Source organism: Lethenteron reissneri, chromosome 21 (genome assembly GCF_015708825.2).
Source record: "Lethenteron reissneri isolate LAM-NWPU_2019-01 chromosome 21, ASM1570882v1, whole genome shotgun sequence".
In the NCBI taxonomy this organism is placed as follows: Eukaryota; Metazoa; Chordata; class Hyperoartia; order Petromyzontiformes; family Petromyzontidae; genus Lethenteron; species Lethenteron reissneri.
Window position 1 is genome coordinate 1252895 of NC_083799.1, and position 23246 is coordinate 1276140.

The 23246-nt window shown below is 42.4% G+C and overlaps 1 protein-coding gene across 2 annotated transcripts in view; it reads left to right on the forward strand.

Moving 5' to 3' along the window:
- Window positions 1-748: 748 nt before the first annotated feature.
- LOC133345002 (5'-AMP-activated protein kinase subunit gamma-2-like) overlaps window positions 749-23246 on the forward strand; it is a 45696-nt gene continuing 23198 nt past the window's right edge. The window contains exons 1-4 of one of the 2 annotated variants that reach the window (XM_061555340.1): window positions 749-977; window positions 1519-1582; window positions 9065-9151; window positions 22190-22306. In XM_061555340.1, the coding sequence (XP_061411324.1) occupies window positions 9110-9151; window positions 22190-22306 (159 nt within the window). In that variant the 5' untranslated portion in view covers window positions 749-977; window positions 1519-1582; window positions 9065-9109. The remainder of the gene's footprint in view (window positions 978-1518; window positions 1583-9064; window positions 9152-22189; window positions 22307-23246) is intronic. The other variant, XM_061555339.1, reaches the window with a different exon arrangement.

The following is a 23246-nucleotide window of genomic DNA, read 5'->3' on the forward strand; positions in this document are numbered from 1 at the left end:
ACTGTTACATTGCTTATGGCTTTATTTTTGTGATTTCGAAAACTTTTTTGGTTTGGCCATGTTTGTTTGTTGTAGTACGGAGTTAGAATGATGACTTTAATCCAAGTTGTCTTGTGGTTGTTGTTGTTGTTGTTTGACTTGCATCCCACTGGGATTTTTGCACAGCGTTGGTGTACGGTGGGTTTTTTCTGGAAGACTTTGCAGTTTTTTTCCTGGATTTTTCTGTTTGCGCATAGTCACATAGTCACTTTAAGATGTTTTCTTGTTCATGTTTTTGTTTTTTGTTTGTTGCGGTTGCACCCGATTCAAGAGCCGAATGGCTCACAGGGCTATACCAAATAAATGAAAAAATTGAAAAACAGAAGTTAAAGACAAGGGGCCTTTACTTTGCCTTCCGTCCGATACGGGGGGGGGGGTCCTGGTTCCTTTCGGCAGATGGTCGTCCCGACTCCCCCAGCGATCATCACGATCCATGTGGTTAAATAGCCCACAGGCGTCCACTGCACATGACATTTTTCATTTCCCCGTTGCCTTCTGCCAAACACGTTGAAGTTAGTGGGTGGCACCAATCTCTTTCATAACATAATATAGGTTTTTAAATAAATAAATAAATAACTCCGCTTCCCCCTTCCCATTGGAGGGACGCGCACGATGGCCCCACCCACGCGGCTCAGCCAATCGGCAGGCGTCTAGGCGGGGTATTTAAAGCGGCGCAGGGGGAGGGGGGGAGAGCACGTGGTTCCGGGTACTCAGCCGAGCGCCTCTTTCGCTTCGTGTCCACAACTCCCTGGCCGCACCTCCTCCCCCCCCCACTCCCCAAGGGGTCATCGCCGACCAGAGAGGAGGACGAGCGGTCAGCACGGCGGTGTCTTCACCAGGGAGTGGACGTGCCACGGGACTCTTGACCGGCGATCAAAGTTCGAGACCCTCCACCTCCTCCACCTCTCCACCCACCACCTCCTGCCTCGCTTGCACAGGTCACACATTGCACACCGACGATGCGCGCTGCACCCAGACACTGAAATCGCAAAGCGTACGGGCAGCCACCACGTGGCACCTTCCCCCCCCCCCCCCCCCCCCACAGACCTCGCACTTTGCAAAGTCTTACGCTGACAACTTTAATTTTACATTCGACAACAATGGATCGTATAGCATCTAAATTTAAATCGCTTCTTAAGAACGAAGAACTGCATGAGGGTATAAGGTTGGGGTGGGTTGGGGGGGAGGAACACGGAAGAGCGGAGGGCAGTAAACAGCCCTGAACGAGGCAACCGGGGCCTAGCACCAACAGCATCGAGAGCCACCACATGGCTTCTTTTAGGAGGGCCTAGATCCTATGCAGGGAAAGTCCAATTCTGCAACATTCAGTCTCGGCAAGCTCGCACCCTGCGCCTTGCACCGGCGTGTGTTACCTTCTAGCTGAACTTGACCAAGCTGAACGTTGTCTCGACTTACACCGCGAAACTCGTCCGTGGCTCCAGCTGGTGGTGGCACAACATCTGTCTGTGTGCGTTACAGGTAGGCCCGGCGCATTGAGCTTTTTTTATTCAAGCAAAAGTTGTGGCAACTTTATTCATTCGACGTGAGTACGCACGCAACTGCACTGACCAGCTCGTTCGTGTTGATTATCGCATCGCATGCAGGCGTTCAGAAGTGTTTCCCGAGTAAAGGCCATTGAACCGAAATAGTTTTCTTCAAAGGCCACTTGGCTGCTCGTTTATGCAGAGAGCCCATGCAGCTGTCACTGTAGAATGATGCAGATAGAACCCATGATAATATAACGGAGTGGATCCTTGACTTTCGTAAAGGTCTGGCCGTTCACCAGCGTTACTCAAGCAAGCGTGACCGCTCCTGATGCACACTGTCGAAACCGGTCCAAAGTTTGCTTGTGTTGAACCATTGCTGATTGTATCATCATAATTTCGTCCGTGCGGTAGGATGTATAAACATTGCATTTATATATTTTATGTGGAAGGTGTGTGTTAGGAAGCGATAAGAATAGGTTTTCCCCTTTTTTCTGGCAACAAAACAGGTGTTAAGATGTTAAAACACCAAACTGAAACCTTTTGCAAGGAATCATGTCTGCATTAACCACATACCTGTGGTGAAAATACAAACAAAAAACATGCTCTGACAGTACATGCATTGTCTTTGAAACTGATTGGTCCACACAAGAGACAGCTGTCTTTAGAGCCAAGTCTCAAACGGTTTTAGACCAGAGGACGCAAAAAGGCGAACAGCACAAAGACAATGCCACTATCAGAGTAATGAGAGCTCGGGTTGAGCAGCTACATCATGGGACCTCCTTTGCCAGTGTCAAAATATAAGAATAGGTTTTCCCCTTTTCTGGCAACATGATGTAGCCACCTACACATTCCACAAGTAGTGACTAATCCCATATCTGCATTTTCCATAAATATGCTAAATTAATATGTTAATTTCTTTGTCAAGGCGATCTCCTCCTCTAACCCAGCTTGTATATACGCTGCCAAGCTTGGTGGTGTTCATTCAGACGCTGTCTTTCCAACAGACCTGTTTTTCACCTGAGGACGGCTGCTTGCGTTGTGGCCGAAACGTCGTGAGAATTGTATTTTATTATGTTTTATTTTTATTATTTTATTATTTCCCTTGTACGTGACTTTACCGAAAGAACCAAGAAGATGAATCCCTGCAGTCACGAAAGCTTTAAATCGAAATGCATATGCTGTCAGAGCATGTTTTTTGTTTGTATTTTGACCACAAGTATCTGTGGTTAATACAGACATGATTCCTTGCAAAAGGTTTAAGTTTGGTGTTTTAACATCTTCACCTGTTTTGTTGCCAAAGAAAGGGGAAAACCTATTCTTATATTTTGACACTGGCAAAGGAGGTCCCATAATTTAGGAAGCTGCTTACGGTAGTTATTTTTCCTCGTATATGAAGTGGAGTTGGGTTAATTCTCAGCGGGTAATAGTATGTGCATGAAGTGAGGTGTAGAGTCGTTGCCATTTGGCATTAACGTTTATATTTTTCCTCCATTGTCAAACGATTAGTTTTTAATGATCGTGTGACGGTGAGAGGTTTTGTTAATTAAATATCTTGCAATCGGATTACATGTTAACAGTAATTTGCGTGGCATTTACCAAGAAGCATTCTGGTCACATCATTATACAAGTTTGCCTTTGTGCACCTACAGTACACGTCTCTTGTTGCTCTCCAGAATTATACGTGTATTTACCGAGTAAAGCCCATTCACCTATATAGCGCATGTTTAAGGACAACTCTGCAAATCATTACTCTACGTGAAATCGTACTTGTGGCCAGTGAAATCCTACCGCACTTGTTGCGGCCATGCAAATTTTTGGAAGAATAAAATGTTTATTTTCATGGGCATTTGTTTTTGTTCCATGTGCTCCATGGGGCCATGCAGATTCTTATAGCAAGTGAGAGCAGCTGTTACATGTGGGAGGGATGAGACAGATTTTTTTCACTTATTTAGCATTTTAACCACGAGTAATGAACTCGATGTTGCGCCGTAGATAAATTGGACGGTTTACATATAATAAATCGCTCTTGCATTTAGTTAACCACAAGACATTTCTTATCCATTAAAGAGTCCCAAATGCAAGAATGAGTGTTTGCCATGGTTTGCGCCCCACGGGGTAGATTTAACAACACAGGTGTGCAGTGTATGTGTAGTGGTGATACGCGCTGGCAGTAGGGATCGTGTGGCAGCGCGTGGTGATTGGCTACGTAGTGGTGACACGCGCTGGAAAAAGGGATCGTGTGGCAGCGCGTGGTGATTGGTCAACTAGAGTGGGTGCTCACATCGCGGTCCGCATGGGCTCCGTCTCTTGGGAGCGGAGGACTATAAAAGGCGATGCGCGCGGGCGCTCGGGGAGTTGGTAACCAGTGAAGACGGAAGACTGAGGAGGAAGAGATAGGGCCCTGAGACCCCTAGCCTCGCTGTCCTTGTAAGGGCCGGGACCCTGTGTGGCTCAGAGGCGGGACCCAAGGTCCCCGCGGCCGTACGTCCTTGTGAGGGCCGGGCTGCGGGACCCAGTGGTCGTGATCCATACCCCAGCTGGGGTGGATCTGTGAGTTCCCCTGGAAGCTACGGGGCTGGAGAGCCCGTGTGTGTGTAGCCGGGTGGAACGTGTAGCGTGAGCTGTAGTGACCACACGTGTTATTGTGGCTAAGGACAGTGTTAATAAAGTGTACTACCCGTCAAGTGGTCTCCCGCCGTAATTTACAATATTACATATGCACAAACACTTTTCTAGACCACCAGCTCCAAAGAACGAAATGTGGCTGTTTAGCTGTTTAGACCACCAATTCTGAAAAAGTAGCATCCATCCTAACCGTGACTCCTTTTAAGTTGTCAACTTTTGTCCATACATTAGTACTGTACACACCTTTCATGATAAATCTATTTGTTACCAACTTGAATTCATTTTTATCTTGATGGATTTTCTCATTTTAAAAATTGAATTGTCCCAGGGGATGAAGGCCTTAACATGGCATGCTCACCTCTCCCCAGTGCATTTAAACCCTGAATTATAATCACAGCATTGCTTATCGGTTCGATTACAACTAATAAAAAATAGCTCAAGGAGCAGAAATGTACTGTAGCGGCAACTGGAATTAAATCCATGTGCACACTTGCTCCGAAATTTAAATGACCTTTCGGTCCATTCAGGCCACGCCACAAGGCCTTGTGCATCTGCACTGCTATTTGGCCTGTGTAAGTCTCCATTGTGCAAATCACGGGAGTGATTAATGTGGTCACGAGTCGCACGCATATTTTCACGTCTTTGTGACTCGATAAACATTCACGAAGTTTGTTTGGCAACCTGCCTTTTAACTGAGCCAGTTTGCACAGGATTAGTTCTTCGATTCACGCAGCTGACTTAAGTAGTACATTTATAAGCGTGAGGTATAGAATGCCCTGATGTGGTTCGGATGACAGTGGCGTTTTGTAAACATGAATCAAGCTATTTTTGGCTGTCACTTGTTTATTACAGACTGTGGTCATACACATTAGTATAAGCCATTAACAAGTAAATTGTTTGCTCTATTTTGGAGAAGCTATCCCGAAGTAAAAAAAACCTATTCAATAAAATAATCCTGTCCTAGTTTAAATAACTGCTACAGATTCCTGTTTTATTAGCTTGTGAAATATTTACATCCATGAGTGCTGATTAGTTTGTCAAAAAACTTGGTTTCAGAAAATGCCCTTCATACTGAAGCATCGTACCATAAACAAATATTATTTTTTATAGTGCAGGACTCCTTTTGAATTGTATTTTTTATTGTTAGCATTTTCACTTGAATAAGCAACAGTAAACTGGGTCGCTTATAATTTTCCTGTGCACCTTTTATAAAAATGTACTTCTAAATACCTTCAAGAGAACACGAAAGCAAACGCGTCATATTCATGGTTATGGCGTATTTTGTTCACAAAGTATTTGCAAAGTAAAATGTGTGTCCATTTATTTAAGGTTGCAATTGGAATCTGTATCTGATGGATTAGATGACACTCATTTAACTTTGGGTTCTGGACATGAAGTTTTTTGTATTGGATATTTGGCTAGTCATATCAGCTGTGTATCTGTTACATAGGACAAACATAATTGTCTTTGTGATTTAACGTGTCAATGACAGCAATTGGGAAATGATCTATTCGGTATCTCTATCGAGAGCCTTAATTTTGCAACCCATCCCTTCGCGTGATATCCGACAATTGTAGAATGACAATAAAAGAACACCCACTTCCAGACATCGGCTGCCCTGTTGCCCTGCTCTGTCAGCATTTACAGTTGTTGGGATTATTGAATGTCTTTTTCAGACAATTGCATGCTGATGAAGGGGACCGAGCACAATCTTGCCGCTCCTTGGCCCTCCGTTGAGCCAGTGCCACGTTGGTTTCCAGTGCAGGCTCGTTTGTGCCTCCGATTCGTACGGGTGTCTACGTATGGTGTGAAATAAGTTCTACATACAACAGAAGTGGGCTTGTGGTCGTGTGGAGTATGAAGCGTTCTTTTAGATATTCTTGGTTCTTTCGGTGAATTCACGTAGAAGGGAAATAATAAAATAATATAAAGATAAAACAATAAAAATTCTCACGACGTTTCGACTGCAACACAAGCAATCATCATCAGGTGTGAAATCCACAGCAAGAAAATGATCTTCTCCACAGTAAGAACATTTTCTTGCTGTGGATTTCACACCTAATGATGATTGCTTGTGTTGCAGTCGAAACGTCGTGAGAATTTTTATTGTTTTATATTTATATTATTTTATTATTTCCTTTCTACGTGACTTTACCGAAAGAACCAAGAATATGAATTCCTGCAGTCACGATAGCTTTAAATCAAAATCGTTTTAAGATGTTGATTTTTTTGCAAATATAATGCAAACTATGATTATATAGCAATGGAGGAAACGTTGCAGTAAGTATTGGAGGATATCTCTATTTCCAGTTCAGATCGCCATAGCCCTTCATTGCTACTGGATCAATACAATATTTTGATGGATAGTCGAGTGGTTGTCCGATGGAATAACTTTCCCCACCATAGCAATGTGGGTTCTTTGTTATTTTCCGACATACCTGTTCTTCACCTGAGGACTGCTGCTTGCATTGTGGCCGAAACGTCGTGAGAATTGTATTTTATTATGTTTTATTTTAATTATTTTATTATTTCCCTTTTACGTGACTTTACCGAAAGAAGCAAGAAGGTTTATATACTGTTTTACAATAACAAGTTAAGATGCTGTTTTTCAACCTGTAATTTTGAGAATTCCCTCAAGTTAATACTGGATGCTTGGTCAGCTCGCGGTAGTCCTGGCACTTGGAATTTTTAAAGAACTTTGTAAAGTTGCTGTCAACTCCCCCCTCTGTTTTTATACTGTGGGGTAGTCTTATGTGCAAGCTCATTTTAACGGACACGTCACGCGTCCCACTTTTTTGTGCCGGCCCTCGGCGCATCACAGATACAAAGATCCGTATAATCTTCTTGTTTCTTTCGGTAAAGTCACGTAGAAGGGAAGTAATAAAATAATAAAAATAAAACATAATAAAACAATTCTCACGACGTTTCGGCTACAACGCAAGCAGCCGTCTTCAGGTGAAGAATGAGACACTACCAAACTAGGAGCTTATATATAAGCTGCATTGGGGGTTGAAGAGCGCCTTAACAAAAAGAATGTGCATGTGAAGAGGGATTTAGCATATTCATGGAAAATGCGTAGGCGTTGGGCGGGGGGGTGTCAAAGTCATATTATGCCCATGCATTATGCAGGATCAGCAGCAACCAAGGGGGGTGCAGGGATTAGCAGTAACAAAGGAAAGGAATGTTAATGATATGTAGCTGCAGTTACTCAACAACCACGTAGAAAACTAAAGTATAAACTACATAAAAAACTAAAGTATAAACTTTTTATGTAGTTTATACTTTAGTTTTCTACGTGGTTGTTGAGTAACTGCAGCTACATATCATTAACATTCCTTTCCTTTGTTACTGCTAATCCCTGCACCCCCCTTGGTTGCTGCTGATCCTGCATAATGCATGGGCATAATATGACTTTGACACCCCCCCGCCCAACGCCTACGCATTTTCCATGAATATGCTAAATCCCTCTTCACATGCACATTCTTTTTGTTAAGGCGCTCTTCAACCCCCAATGCAGCTTATATATAAGCTCCTAGTTTGGTAGTGTCTCATTCTTCACCTGAAGACGGCTGCTTGCGTTGTAGCCGAAACGTCGTGAGAATTGTTTTATTATGTTTTATTTTTATTATTTTATTACTTCCCTTCTACGTGACTTTACCGAAAGAAACAAGAAGATGAATCCCTGCAGTCACGAAAGCTTTAAATCGAGATCCGTATAATGTTTATTCGGCTGCATAGTTTGCTTTTTTCGTGTAATCTTTTCTAGTGGGGCGGAATGCCGACTCCTGTATGACGATGCCCCCATTCCTGGGGGAGGGTTGGGTGCAGGCAGAGTTAGTAGAGGGCAATGGCACGATGTTGAGTGCCACAAAATTCTGGCTTTGAGCCAAGCATGTGCAAATACAATTGGCCTGTGCAAATACAATTGGCCTGTGTTGCGGAACGTTGTCCTGTCCCCGGCTCCCCCCGGGGCAGTTCCTCGGTTAGGCTCACGTGCATGGCCGACTTGTGGAATTATCTCTTTTGGCAGTAGGTGTGATTTTATGTTTTCAGACTAGCCCGTGTGGACATGTGTCCACAACTGGGAGCGGTACTGTAGGGGTCAGAGCGCTGTGCTACGAACCCAGCGACACGTGTTTGATTCCTGCTCACGACCAGCAACACTGGCGAAATATTTGAACCCTTCGGGTCTCAAATCCATACCTTGTGTGGTGTGTAAACATCACCACTGGGGGAGGCCTATGCTGTCGGGCGTGGTGCTGGCCACCCTCCCCCTCGTGTACCGTGCCAGCCTTCATAGGTGCTCACAGCACTTGCCCCAACATTCAGTTGAAGGATGTGTGTACGTATTTGTTCTTTGTTTGGTCATTTTGCAGCTTCCGTTGCATGTTGTATTTTGTGTGTAACGTACGGTATTGTGGTTCTTTGTCTTTTGTGCGGTGTGATGTATGATATTTTTGGTTTAAGTGTGTGTTATGGTGTGGATATATACGCCCGTGTGTGTGGGGGTATAGTATTTGTTCAGGTGTGTTTATGGATTTGTGGAATGGTTTGAAATGTATCTATATACTCTGTATGAGTGTGCATCACATTTTCCCCAACAATGTGTATACTTTATTGTAATAAGAGTACTGTAAACACTCATATTTTAGTAGAAGACGTATGCAGTCACTACATGTAAAGTTTACCCCAACGATTCTATTATATCCATCCTTTTACTTAGCAACATGGCGTTGAAGCATGTGTGAACTGTGTACATGCAATTGCTACGCACTAGTCTGAAACGTACATTGAATTGCATGTTACGGTAGATTCCAAGGTTTTCGTGACATTGACGTGGTTTTTATGTATTTTTTTGCTCTGAACTGTGGCTCCGTGCTGAAGTGTTCGGTGTGATTTCTCTTCTACTGCAGGTGTTGCTACCGTCAGAGTGCGGCCGGCAGCGAGCGACTCTCACCATGGCCGAGTCCGAGTACGTTCTGGAGGAGGAGCTCTCGAAGGTTCGTACCTGGTGAACAGTTCAGATGCCAGCTCCGCCAATGCAGCTGCATCGTGCCTCCAATGTGACCTCAACATGGGCTCGGTTGGCTTGACACCCCAGAAATCCTGCCTCCCTAAGTAGGATTTGTATTTGTTCCTTGCCCTAAGTATTTAAAGCAATACAGGGTAACATAATTACTGTTTATAGTGAGAGGAAGGTTTTTGAATTTTGTTAATAGGAAACATTTTATGAAATTAAATTAGCAATGGGCCACAGTTAATCTTAGCCGCAGGCCAAGTGGAGTGTGTGTGTAATACAGCAATATAACTTGCTCGATGCATTGTCTGATCTCACAATGACACAATGTTGTCGCAACGCACGTTTCTGATAATATTCCCAAGAGTGACGAAGCATATTTTGTTTGTGGTGATCAGGCCACCATTGCCACGTAAATAATTATAATGCTGCTGTGTTGCCCTCGATACTGGCATTGCTAAAGTTCTGTAACGCAACAGTTAAAGCTGTACGATTTCACTTGTTTTTAAATGGTTGCTTAGTGATGTTCCATTATGTTGGTGAGCAATATATATTTTTTAAACCTCTGCCAATTGACTTGTGAATCTGATGTATGTGTGAGCGACTTCCGACACACGTCTAGTAGAAGACTTCTTATTTATTAAGAGCACGCAGGGCGATGCACTTCGTAAAGCGGCTACACCTAGGCTGTCCACACACGCAGCCCATCTCCGTCCTGCGCTACGCTGGCTGGTTGACGAGCGTAGCGGCGGCGACAGAGCTGGTCTTGCAGAATAACAGCCACGTGGTCGAAGACGAAGAGATGAGGATGGCAGCTTCGCAACCAGGACCCAGACCCCACACTAACAGCCCCGAAGCTCTGGTGCGGTGCTCCTTATATCTGCCTGGTGTGGCCAAGCTCCACATCTAGCCACGCCCCCTTTCTAGAACCTACTCGACCCTTCGGGATGGTTCCCGGAGCTTCTCGACTGATTCCACCCTTAACCTTTTCCCCAGATATGCCTCTTCATAATAAGGCATTATGTAATGCAGCTATAACCATAATTACCCATTCAGGCTGGCAGGTGTCACCCTGTCATTCCATATGTATTACCTCCACTGTAATTGATATTCTGTAGTGTAAGTGATCCTGAGATACATGCCATCAATAATCCTTTAGTGTAATATAGTCAGAAATAGAATATATATATATAGGCATGTTAATGTATGTCATGTTAATACATTTTAATAATTATTTTTTAATGGTTAACATCTAGTTTAAATCTTATTGGTTGTTGCTGTTAGATAATAAAACGTATTAGAAGGCAGCTCAGGTGACTGTTATTTTGACTTCCTGGACTGATTGATAAACAAATTACTTAATTTGTATGTGAGATTGTCCATCATCTTGGCTGTGAGCTGAAACAATAATTTGTAAGTTAAATGCTTGTACACCTGACAATTTAACTTTTTTGAATGTTGGGTAGTCCTGGGTCTTAACATAAATTTGGCAAGTTGTGTGGCCTAACATAAAATCTGTTAGGAATCCTAATATTGGCTACAAAAACTGTTAAGGTGGATCATAGTCGGTTAGAATTCATTGACACCCAGTGACTTGGGTTAATTTCCTATCTCTGCACATTTTAATAAAAAAAAAGAAAATACATTTGTGAATCAGGACTGGGGCCTCCTTTTGATTTCCTTTGCTTTAATACCTAAAATGGAGTGGTAGGCTGCCTTATGGGCAGCAGAGGGTAGTCCAGCTGCGTCGCCAACACGCACGGGCTGGCGAGAAGAACGGTCGTATAACTCCCATGGTGTGGGGAGGTGCTCCTTCCAGTAGTAGTTTGGCCAAGGGCTGTACATGTGTCGGGCAGGACTTAGGAGACAACAATTGTGGAGGCACCTTTTCTTAACACACGCCATCTCGACTACACACACTCGATACAACGCTAGCCGACTAGGATCGACCACGCTAACTAAGGTAGCTGGCAGGCTATCTAGCAACGCGATGACGACCACTGACAGACGGCAGTGGTCGATGCGACTGTGCCACACCTTCCTGCAGTTCCGTTCAGATGACGTATATGTACATGTATGTATGTCATCAGAACATAATTGAAGAAGAACTGTACGTCATTAGTTTGGTTCATTGGACACGGTTAGTCGAGTTTATGTTTCAGCTCATACACTCCCGAGTGACATGACATGTAATTTCTATGCCTGTAACTAAAAGTTTAAATTCCTGTCCCATCCCATCAGGTTTCCCCCCCACCTTCCCATGAGCTTCTGACTGCTGGCAGAGATAATGTGATGGCAGGCACTGGCAATGGCATACACTATTGCATTGCTTTTTTTTTTATCTTGAGAGTTAAGGGAAAGTTGGCAGTGGTGTACAAGCATAAATCAAAGCCTCCAGATGTATTATTAATACTGGAAGCCTTTCATAATATCACTTTCACATCACACGGCCACCTAAAGAAATATTGTAGTATCACTGATTATATAATTATGAGTGTACAGAGGACTACTGTACTGATATTATTCGGGCTTGTTCATAAACTTTAAATTTGTTATCGTATAACATTACTGACTTATATGGCCAATAATAGTGAATTAATGTGGGAACCTTTGCACTGGTTATTATACCTTCGTATCTTTACTTAATACCTTTAACAAAACGGTTGAGTTTTACCACCACAACATTTGTTCATTTAAATTCCATAGACCTCATGGACTATTGAGGCAAGCGTTTGCAAGTGTTCACCAAGGACAAGAATGGGGTTGCCAGCATCGCGTACGATCCCAATCATCTCCACAGCGCCGGTGTTCACAAACATCGCATCGTTACTCATCTTGGGCAGCATTGATCCATGGGAGACTAAGTCCACTTTAGCAATGCCAACTGCTAATGCTGTGTGGCAAGGAAGTTAAGGCCGGTCGTTGGGACGTCAAGCACAGCGCCGTTGCGTCCTCCTACATGTGTACATCTACTACCTCTGCATGCTTGTGCAAGCCAGCTTTATAAAGAGCAGGCTCAAAAGGACATGAGCATCCTCAAGATGGTATTCAGTCCAATTTACTGGAAAAGAATCCTGCGAGGTATTTTCAAGACTTTTTATTGTCCAGTTGCACACGAAGCACTATTGCTGTCTAGACGAGGGTGTCGTTTGCCAACTATCACTACTAGGAATGATACATTACATTGGAAAAGCAGCTGTCAGTATTATGTTTTTGGTATGGCTTTTATTGCTTTCTTCATTGTGTTATGGTTAGATTTTAAAAAAATCCCTTACCCCCCCCCCCCCAATTTAAGTTTATATTGTCAACATTGCCCTACTAATGTATGACAGTAAGAATTAACTTTACACATTCTACACCACACGAAAGAGAGTCTGGGTGGGGTTGGAGTGAGGTGGCTCTTCGTAACCCCTTGCCATGCTGCTGTGAGGCCATGGGAGGTATGCACTGCATTAGAGGCCTGAGTGGGTGTGATATGGGCCGTGTCGGGTTTCTGCTGCATGTCGTGTCCCTGTGTCAGTTTGTGAATAACACCGGGTCAACATGCACTGCCCTCCCTGCTGTTGTCTTGCAGTGATGTGGGCACCATTACAGATTTGAGGGAGTTGTTGTCCTGCTGAGAGTAGTGGAGTGTCGGTGCGGGCGAGCTCGTGCACAGGAACAGGGTTATTGCTATATCAAAGTTCATAGTTGAAACCAATTGAGTTAACTTTTGACCAGTTGTTTGGAAGTTCTTTTCTTATACCGGTATACTCGACATGCCGAAAAAGCTAAGCAGGATTTAGCCAACACCACTTGACATGTTTGGGGGCGCCCATCCCCAGAGAAATGGAATTCTCTTAATGGCCTGCTTGGCACATTGTGTGTTTCAAAGAGAATTTGGTGTTCACCTATAAGAACGTGTGGATCCTCATCAAAGTAATTGTATTTTATTACGAACATTTGTCGAACAGTATTGACGTTATGGTTTAGAACAGAACTTGAACATGGAAGAGCAGCCAGGTGCTCGATAAGCTTGAGAAGTTGACAGCCGTAGCTTAAAGTAACTATTCAAATATTTACCACTAATACTTCAAGTTTGCACTGTACGATCTCTATACAACACATTTTCTCTTCTTAAAGACTGAGTGATGAACAGAACAAACAAATAGGAGGGACGTTCTGAAAGGGAAACTGTCAGAACGATAATATTGAGGCCTAAAGTGTGCAGGTTAAAGGGATACACAATGGGCATCGATCGGCCATAACCTACAGGTTTTGGGTAATATAAGATGGCATTCATAAGGGGGCATTGAATGCCAAAACCAAATAAAATAACACGAGCATTGAAACTGCCCAAGTAATTAAAACGATAAAAATACCGTACATTGCAGGAGTAACTGATAAACTCGCCAGATGTTTGGAAAAACAAAACATCCGAGTCAGATTTGGAATGGTACATAAAATACAGAATTTATAATCTGATACAAAATATGTATTACCGAAGCTATCAACAGAAGGCGTGTACAGGGGTAACTGCAAGTTGTTTATTGTTATGTTGGGAAAACAGGATGAATGATCAGCACGGGACTAAAAGAACATCAGAGAAATATTAAATTCTCCAAAATACAATTGTCAACAGTAGCAGAACACGCTTGCCAACAAGGACACTCAATTGATTTTGATAATGTTGAAGTTCTGTGCAAAACTAGCTACTACTGGCCAAGACTAATTAGAGAATCTATCGAAATTGAAAGAAATAAAAATAGCTTTAACAATTTGGATAACTACCGTCTTAGTGCTGCGTGGAAGCGAATCATCAAATAATACATTATTTAAATGCATGCCTACAAAGGGCAGTGTACTTCAATAGGGATTACCGTTGGTAGGGATATTTTAATAAACACAATAGACAGAAAGGACCAGTTCAAAAGGCTCGCATAATGTACGTTGCCTCCGTAATTTCCCCCCCCCCCCCCCCATTGTGCAAGAGCGCAGAAGGGTGGTCACACATCTACACCTCTATATAAGGAATAAAACGGTTAGACTTCTCCACAAATCTGGCTGTCGCCTGATGAAGCTCGTTATAATTACTGGCGGAACGTCGTACTCAGATTGTAAATGTTGTGGCTTGTCTCTCCAACACACCGGTGTGCTGTACTAGTGACGGATTGGCCACGTTCTGTTTACGTGACAACCCTTACTAGTTGGCTGTGTCGGGTGGTGGCGGATTTTAACGACACATTTATATATTTACACGATCTAACCCAAAAAAACTAATGCAAGTGACATGTTTTATTTTGACATTTTTGCCTAATGTGTAATTGTTCACCCATGAGTCCACCAGCATATTTGGAAAACACTCAAAGGCAAACTACTCGTGGTTCCATGAAGCTGTCGATAACATTGGTTTGTCAGAACTCTTGGTATCATCTCCTGATGGTCCTGAAAATGCCCATTGGTCGTATGCTTGCCACTTTTTTTCTCTAGCCATGAACACGTGCAGCTGTTATAGGTTATTACACACCAGGAAACTACAACTGTGTAGTCTATTGATATTTTTCGGTCAACGCCTTTTTTGCTGAAATTTAGCTCTGAGACATGGTGTCCTTTGGCTCATGTTTTTTTCTTGAGACAATGCATTATACCTTCCTCTGCAAACGTGTGCATTGATAGGATAGCGCATGTAGGTGATGTGATTCTCATGGGCGTTTGGTTGCATGTGCTCACGAGTGTGGGGCTTCTAATGAGGCTTGGAGAAGTGTGGGAGGAGGTGCCATCGTGGGGCAATGTCTTTGTGCTTTCTGCTCTGGCGGCTGCTTAAGGTGGCTGTCACTGGGTCTTGATTTGTGCAAGTGAAACGATTTGCACCTGCAAGATTGTTGTTGGAACATGTCCATTTAACAACACAAGTATTTTAAACCACTAACTTAAACAGAATTTGTTCATAAAACATCCTATTGTGAATCCTAAGTGGGCTCGGTCAGATCAGTGTGGCTGTGGAGAAGAACCGGTTCTCCTGGTGTCATCTCTCTGGCCATGCCCTCTGAACCCCAAATTTTAGAGCAGGCCAAAGGGTGAGGCTTTGAAACACAAATACTTTGGGTGGGGCGGACTCTCATTTTTTAAAAATAAAGTGAACTTGTTCGGTTAGTTTTGAACATGTTGTTTAGAAATCGAACGGGGTAAATGGTCAGAATTAACAGCCTCGTGTAAATGTTCGTTTTATTAAAGGAAGACACAAACTAAAATTGTAAAAATTTTAATAATACATGCATAGGCTACGTGTCCCAGGCTGTTTGATATGGTTATGAACCCTCTTTAATGAACGAGAACCTCTCGTGAATACTTGCTTGTTGGGTTCAGATGGCAGGGTGACGCAGTGTGCCCCTCCCAACAAGAAATTCCTGGGTTCTGTTCCCTACTCTGGCACCAATCTGTGCGGAGTTTGTATATTCTCCCCTTGTTTTTCATCGGTTTCCTCTAGCTTTCCATTTTTCTCCCATAGCTAAAAACGTACGATGTTACCGGAATTGGCCAAATATCCCAATGCTAGCAACATCGCCCCCACTACAAACAACATTTGCATTACCCTCCTGAAAAGTCTTGCAACTCTGAGGCTTTCCTGGGAAAACAAGCATAACAATAATTTGTTTTATTCCTTCCAAACCATATACGAGGGACATATCAACCACCCAGCTTCGCTTGACCCCCGCTGGCATGTTTTTACTGTGTGGTTAAATCACAGACGACATCAACGGAGCTTCAACACCACGAACTCGCAGTTTCGCTGATACAACGATGGCAACGGGGTTATCCTAAGGTTGCCAAAATAGTGTTTTGGTATTGGGGAAAAGGGATATCGTTTGCTGCACATTATCAATTGGGTGGTGTATGCCTGGTGTCAGGCTTGCAGTGGGGCTGACCGTTGTGGCCTCCTATAGAAGGGATCTGTTTGTCATCATGGAGAAAGCTGCCTATGGTTTTCTGTTTCGATGGCACTCTTCACCTGCCTGACAGAGTAGGTTAACGACTGCATCACATCCCCTTCCCATTCCCATATGACGAATTGTTACGATTCAGTCGCTATTCAATTCAATACATTTATTTTTAGCCCTCTCCATTCCCTTGTATTATTTTTCTTACAGTTTTGTCATCTGTGTTAGCCTTATTCTGATTCCATAATGTGTTTTTTAAATTTGATTTCAATAAATAGATTATCGTGCACAATTTGATGCCCAGTATGGATGCTATATTGTGAACATTGGCAATATTGTGCCCATACTTTTTCCTGGTGGTCACTTCAGTATTGCAATTTCTTCGTCGAGTGTTGGCAACGAATGGTGTTAAACTTGCTTATAAGTACAGTATAATACTGTCTGGCCATTGTGTGTTAAATGCATAATGATTAAATTGCAAAAGCATTTGGTTTTGTGGGTTATTGTGAACATTCTTTTTTAAGAGCTCCTTTACATCACCAATGCTTTTACTGTCCTCTGAAGGGTACAGCTCGGATCATTTGAAGCTAACTTCATGTGGTGGCATTGAGCACTTCTATACAGCAATTTGTTTCTTTCATGAACCCGAAATGCTGTCGTTTCAACAGTTGTGTTTATTTTTGACAAATTGCTTTAAATTGAGGCATGACCTTGAAGACTTCACAGGGGTCAACGCTATTCATAAAAGGCTATCCTTTGTGGCATCGGTCCCCTTGCACACACTATGCCCGTATGCTGCCCTCTTGTGTCAGTTAACCTAAAACGGTGTAATGTTTTATTAGATTATTTTAAATGGATTTTACTTGAAGTAACTATGGGCATGTTCTTGTTTGGTTCTTTATGTAGTGTGGATTGAGCTGCTGTTGCGATGGCCATCCTCTTCATGACATTCTTGTTAACATGATCCTTTATTCCCACTGGTGTATTCCTGGCCAAGCCATTTTAATTCAACATAGGTGAAACACCCATGAGATGTGCATTTATCACTAATACTACTGCGGCCAAATTCTTTGTTCCGGCTCGTGTATAGCACTGAGGTGAGATTCGTTTTTGAGCTAATGTATGATGCCTCGATCTTGCACGGAGGAAGGAAGGCTAAGCCCAGTTTATTGATTGCAACAATGCTTATGGAACTTCCTTTAGAGTGCTGTGGAAAACACTGCTCGTGCATGGATCCGCACCTTCCTGTGTGCGCCAGGCAGAAGCTGCACTGATCGGCCAGTGTGATGTGCGGTCCACTGCCCGCAGTTGCACAGAATCGTGTACGGGGTGCTACTTAAAATTGTATTAATTATTTGCAGGTGCTGTGCGATGCTTTTCACTTTCTGCTCTGATGCTAATTACTCGCTTGAAAATAAAAGTAGGTTGTAACTGAGCTTGGCTTTCCACTTTGAAAAATATAAAAAATATGGGTGTTGTGGTGGACCGTATTCTAGATTTGAAGCTTTCGTGACTGCAAGGATTCATATTCTTAGGTTTTTTCGGTAAAGTCAAGTAGGTAAAAAATTAAAATTAATAAAAGTAAAATAAATAAAAATACTTGATACAGCAAGGGTGCTGTGATGGTTCCACCTGAATACGGAAGCTTGTGTTGCCTCCAAAACGTCGTGATTTTTATTTTATTTTTATTTTACTTTTATTAAATGTGGACCGTATTGTGACTTTTTCAGCTCTAATCTGTCATAGATAAGTTACGTGAATTCAGCTTTTTGGAGGACCGCCATGGTTTTGTGTTCCATACCTTAACCAGTTCTAAATAATCTTTATTTTATTTTGCTCTTATCTTAAATTGACTACTGTAATGCACGGTGCTGTTTTTTGGGTCCCAATTGAAATGTTTACTAATTTTGCAAAACTGAAACCCTTATTTTTGCAAGTGCAAAAATGGGATTACATTTTCGCCACTCCTGAAGGAATTTCTTTCCCCATTTGAAAGAGAAGTACATGTAATAACCCCTTGCTAACCTCTACAAGGCTCCCTATATAGCGAGTACGTTTTTGGTTTGAGCATATGTTGCTGCCCAGCCCAAAAAAACACATGTGAACGAGAACACTCGATAACATGACAGACCTGGCTACATGACCATTTTTTTACCCTACTTCATGTTTACACAGAGGGGTGCTTAGATCAGCAAATAGCTAGCAGCTTCCACATGCGCAGTTTTGTTTCCTCATCAGCAATGTAAATGTTTGCTGGAACATGTGCCTTAAGTGTCACCAGATGAAACCTTTTTACTTATTTCAGACCTTATTTAAAATGCCAAACACCTGGTATGGTAATACGATTTACGTCGTTTTGCCAGTGTCGCACTTGTATTATTACTGTGCCATGACCTGCATTGCGTCGTCTCAACCTCGACTTGTGGCTGACGGCATCATCCAGCCTTTCTCGTATCTGTCGCCTCGGCCTTTGCCCCCACCTACCCTATGAATTGCTTTGAATTGACATCGTTTCGATATTCGTTGCACATTTCAGCAACGCATCGCCAACGTAAACCGGGGTATTGCTGTACCACTGTTTTCACCAAAATCTTTAGGTTATGTATTTGATCATTTTTCGATTTAAAGCTTTCGTGACTGCAGGGATTCATCTTCTTGGTTATTTCGGTAAAGTCACGTAAAAGGGAAGTAATAAAATAATAAAAATAAAGCATAATATTTATTATGTTTTATTTTTATTAGAAGATGTATTTGATCATGTTGATGCTCATGGGGTGAAGTGTTTTGGGGATTATGCTATCTGTGTGAGGTTTAAATGTTCAAACCCTTTTAGCACCTTTCTGCTGCAAAGGTATGAGGCACTGTATGCATAATATAACTGCGATTTAATGAGAGACATGGGCAAGGTACTTGTATCCCTTCAATCGATCATGCCTTTGTTTTTGCCCAGTTATTTTATTCCTGCCCCCCCCCCCCCCCCCCCCGTGTGCATTGCCGGCCTTCATAGGTGCTTGCTCACAGCACTTGCACCAACAGTCTGTTCAGGCTCGACAAGGAAATCCTTTGTCTTTCTAATTAACATCTGCATTTTTGTCTCGTGGGGGAAGTATATGGTTCTTTCTGATTTGGCTGCAGAGAATAACAGTGGTGTCCTCACCTAGTTTGTGTCTGAGAGGTTCTGGGAGGAGTTTTTGCTTACTCCAGTTAAATTGGAGGGAAATGTGTGTGCACCAACCCTCATGGGGGAAATTACTCGTTACATAAACAATACAGAACCCTATCGTACACAAGTATTTAAAACTTGGCGGTTTTTTTTGGATCCTTAGGGAATGTAACTTTATTATTCTGTGAGCTTTTATTCAAAGGCTGGTGTTAGCCTGTCTTATGATCGATGTTGGTTCACTGTCTTTCATGTTCATTATAGATTTGCATTCTTTTGTCATTTCGCATTTTCAAAGAATCCTCAAATATTAAGTTTTCATTAGAAAAAAAATCTAGTTTTGAGGAGTTGAGTGGCTGTTTTTTTTTACTCTGGTAGTCTACACAGTTCATCCGGGTGCTTGAAAGTGATATTCGGGCACCAGAAGTCGTGGGGAGCACACGGTGCCAGTGGTTCGCATGCAGAGGGCTTCTTGCTGCCACGTGCCTGACGATTGTTGGCGTCATGAGCACAGGTTGTCCTCTTGGCCAGGCTGTTTTGTGGGTTTGCGTTCCTGGGCTACTTGCGCAACGTGGCTTGGCGCCAGCCACCGCAGCCCCTTCACCTGCATGGTGCAATGTCGTGGCTATAGGTGCCTCCCGAGGGCTGGCCGGAGTCGTCGTGTTTCCGGCAGCAACTGAGCGTCTGTTTTGGCTACGAACTATGGCAGAGAAACCTGGTAGATGTTGTGATATCCTGAACCCAAATAAACACCCTATTGTTGTGAAATCGTTTCTCTGGAGAGGGTGCTGGATTAATATGAAATGTTATCGAATTTTGTAAGAATAGAAATGAAGAGGGGGGCGCGATATTCATTTGCATAAGTATTGTATAATAATGACGGTGATGTGGTTCCTGAAAGTGGTATTTTCTGCAAGTGTTTTTTGCTGCAAACAACCATTCTGCAAGTGCTCACAAATTAAATTATATTTTCTGCAAACGTGCCAACAGCAGCACCCCCATTATAAGCGTGTGGATTGGAGAAGAGTTCTTTTCGGTGCCATCGTTATTTGTGGTTTGGCAGTCGGCCCATTGCTCTGCTGCAGCTCTGGTGTGGGGTGGTCCATGTGAGAAGCCGTGGTGGCAACTGTGAGTGCCGTGGCCCGTAAGTGGCGCTGTAATACAAAGAGTTAAGACTGCTCAGAGTATAAAAATATGTTTTATTTTAATTTAAATTTTTAACCCACGTGACTTTACCGAAAGAACCAAAGAGTATAAATCCTTGCACTCACGAAAACTTCAAATCTAGACTGCTCGGAGTGATTGGCAACTCTCATTCGTTCCATGCATGGCGTGATTTTTGCGTTAGGTTTCGTATTTATCTTAAAAAATCGACACCATATTAAATACACTTATTTAATATCCTCAATTATCAACAACGTATTACATATGAGAGTAGGTTTTCCCCTTTTTTCTGGCAACAAAACAGGTGTTAAGATGTTGAACCACCAAACTGAAACCTTTTACAAGGAATCATGTCTGCATTAACCACAATACTTGTGGTTAGAATGCAAACAAAAAAGTACTCTGATAATATATGCATTGTCTTTGAAACTGATTGGTCCACATCAGAGATCGCTTTCTTTTGAGCCTAGCCTTTTGGCATCCTTTGGTCTAACACTGTTTTGAGACGAGGCTCAAAAGAAAGCTATCTCTGGTGTGGACCAATAAGTTTCAAAGACAATGCATATATTATCAGAGTTTTTTTTTACATTCTGACCACAAGTATTGTGGTTAATGCAGACATGATTCCTTGTAAAAGGTTTCAGTTTGGTGTTTTAACATCTTAACACCTGTTTGTTGCCATAAAAAAGGGGAAAACCTTTTCTCATATTTTGGTACTGGCAAAGGAGGTCCCATGATGTAAACGTATTAAACAATTTTCAAGAATTCAAACTATTACATCAGTTGCACATATTAAAATAAGTTATAGGTTTGCCGATCCAGGGCACATTAAATCAACAGGTATAAAACCTTCATTTATCAAACATACATTTTTGTGCGTTTAAATGTCGTTTTTTACTGTATTTAAAATCAAACAAAGCAACGGATCATGCCATATCCATGTGCTTCAAATGAGCAGATTTCTCTAAATGCATTTGCATTGGAACTGAACCAGTCTCGCCCACTAGGGGGTGTGCTTGGGAGGAGATGCGAGTTTAGGAAATGTGGGACATTGGATTGCTGTATTCAGGAAGAATAGCGGTGTTTTTCACTGCTATTGATTGACTTGTTTATTTTTTGTTCACGCGTTCCACATTCAAAGTGTGTGTGGCTGTGCCTATCAGTCTAGTGTGAAGAGCGTGGTGACTCTCTTGTAAAGATGATCGAATATGCATCAAACCTGTATATATAGCCTCTTGTTTCAACAGTCCTTTCTTGTTCAGTAGTTCTATGTCTGTATTTGTCTACCTGATGACTATTGCTTGTGTTGCGATCAACGCCGTAATTTATTTATTTTTTCTACCTACGTGACTTTACCGAAAGAACCAAAGAGTGTGGATTCCTGCAGTCACGAAAACTTGAAATCAAATAAAGAATGCATCAAACTGCAGTGTTTAGTATCGCTATTAGAGCTCCCAATTTGAAAGCCGACCAAAATATGGAGAAAAAACCAGAGCTATAATGACCATTTACAATTAATGCAACTCCTTTTGCTTTTACAGCTATCCATCAGCTTCCAAACCACTGGTATGTTGGCAAGTTATTTGATGTATGTATGTTGAACTTTTGCACCATATGTAGCCAACCGTTCTAATCGGATTTGCTGCTGTGGTGCAAAAATAACAATTTGACACCATTCGTTAATAATACTGGATTTCAGAAGTGGGCCGCAAAGCCATAATCTGCTTTATGAATGTTTGTGATCCTACAAGTGTGATAACACTCCTCCTCCTCGTTGCAGGACCTGAGCTCATTTGCCATGCCTGGGCTGGAGATGGAAGCAACCAGCAGGGAGAAGGAAGCAAAGGAAGCGAGGGAAGCAAGCAGCCGGGAGAAGGAGAGAGGATATTTCCACATGGTACCAGACTTACTTGGCACACCCATGCATGAACCAACAGCCATCACTTGCGATACCACAACTCTCACCTGCTACCCCTCAATCATCGCCACTGCTAACATGAACTCAATTTTACACATTATACAAATGTATCGATTAGTTTTATCTTCCACCATTCGACTTGTATTATTTTTGAATGTTGAATAAAAGACCCTATGTCAGCCTGAAATGCCGTATGTTATTGGTAGGTGTCACTTGCTGTACAAATGTTGTTATCGTTTGTTCAATGAAAACGGTTCTGGGCTTAATGACCATTGACTGAAAACTGTCCACAGGTATGATTCCACATTGGTGTACTGATGTTGAATCCATGCAAATGGTTATCTTAGAATATCCGAGGTGGGCAAAAGCATTGCTGGATCAAAGCCATTATGATGTGACCATGGACTCGCACAACTATGTAACAGGAAATACTGGATGTTCATCTTCCAGGAAAACATTGGAAATAAGTGAATCTGGTGGAGGTAGTGCTCCTTGGTTGAACTAGTCTCGGTAGGATGGCACGCAGTGGCGGCTGGTTTGATTGGGGAGCTGAGGCTGTGGCCCACGTAAATTAGCTTTTAATTGATCACTTTCCCAAAATGTTGTACACTATTTTAATTTGTAAATATGTTTATAAAATTGACTTAAGTTATTGACTTTAAAAAATTTAAATAACATTTTTAAAGGTTGAATTTAGAATCCTATCCAGGGCACAGTCTTCTCGTGCCCCAGGTTAGGTGGATATTTCTGTGCCACTTTGACCGGTTCGATGCATTCCTCCTTCTAGATTTGTTCTAGATTTGAAGTTTTTGTGACTGCAAGGATCCGTACTCTTGGTTCTTTCAGTAAAGCCACGTAGGTAAAGAAAATACAAGATAAAAACAAATTAAATCACCACGTTTTGGGCGCAACACAAGCG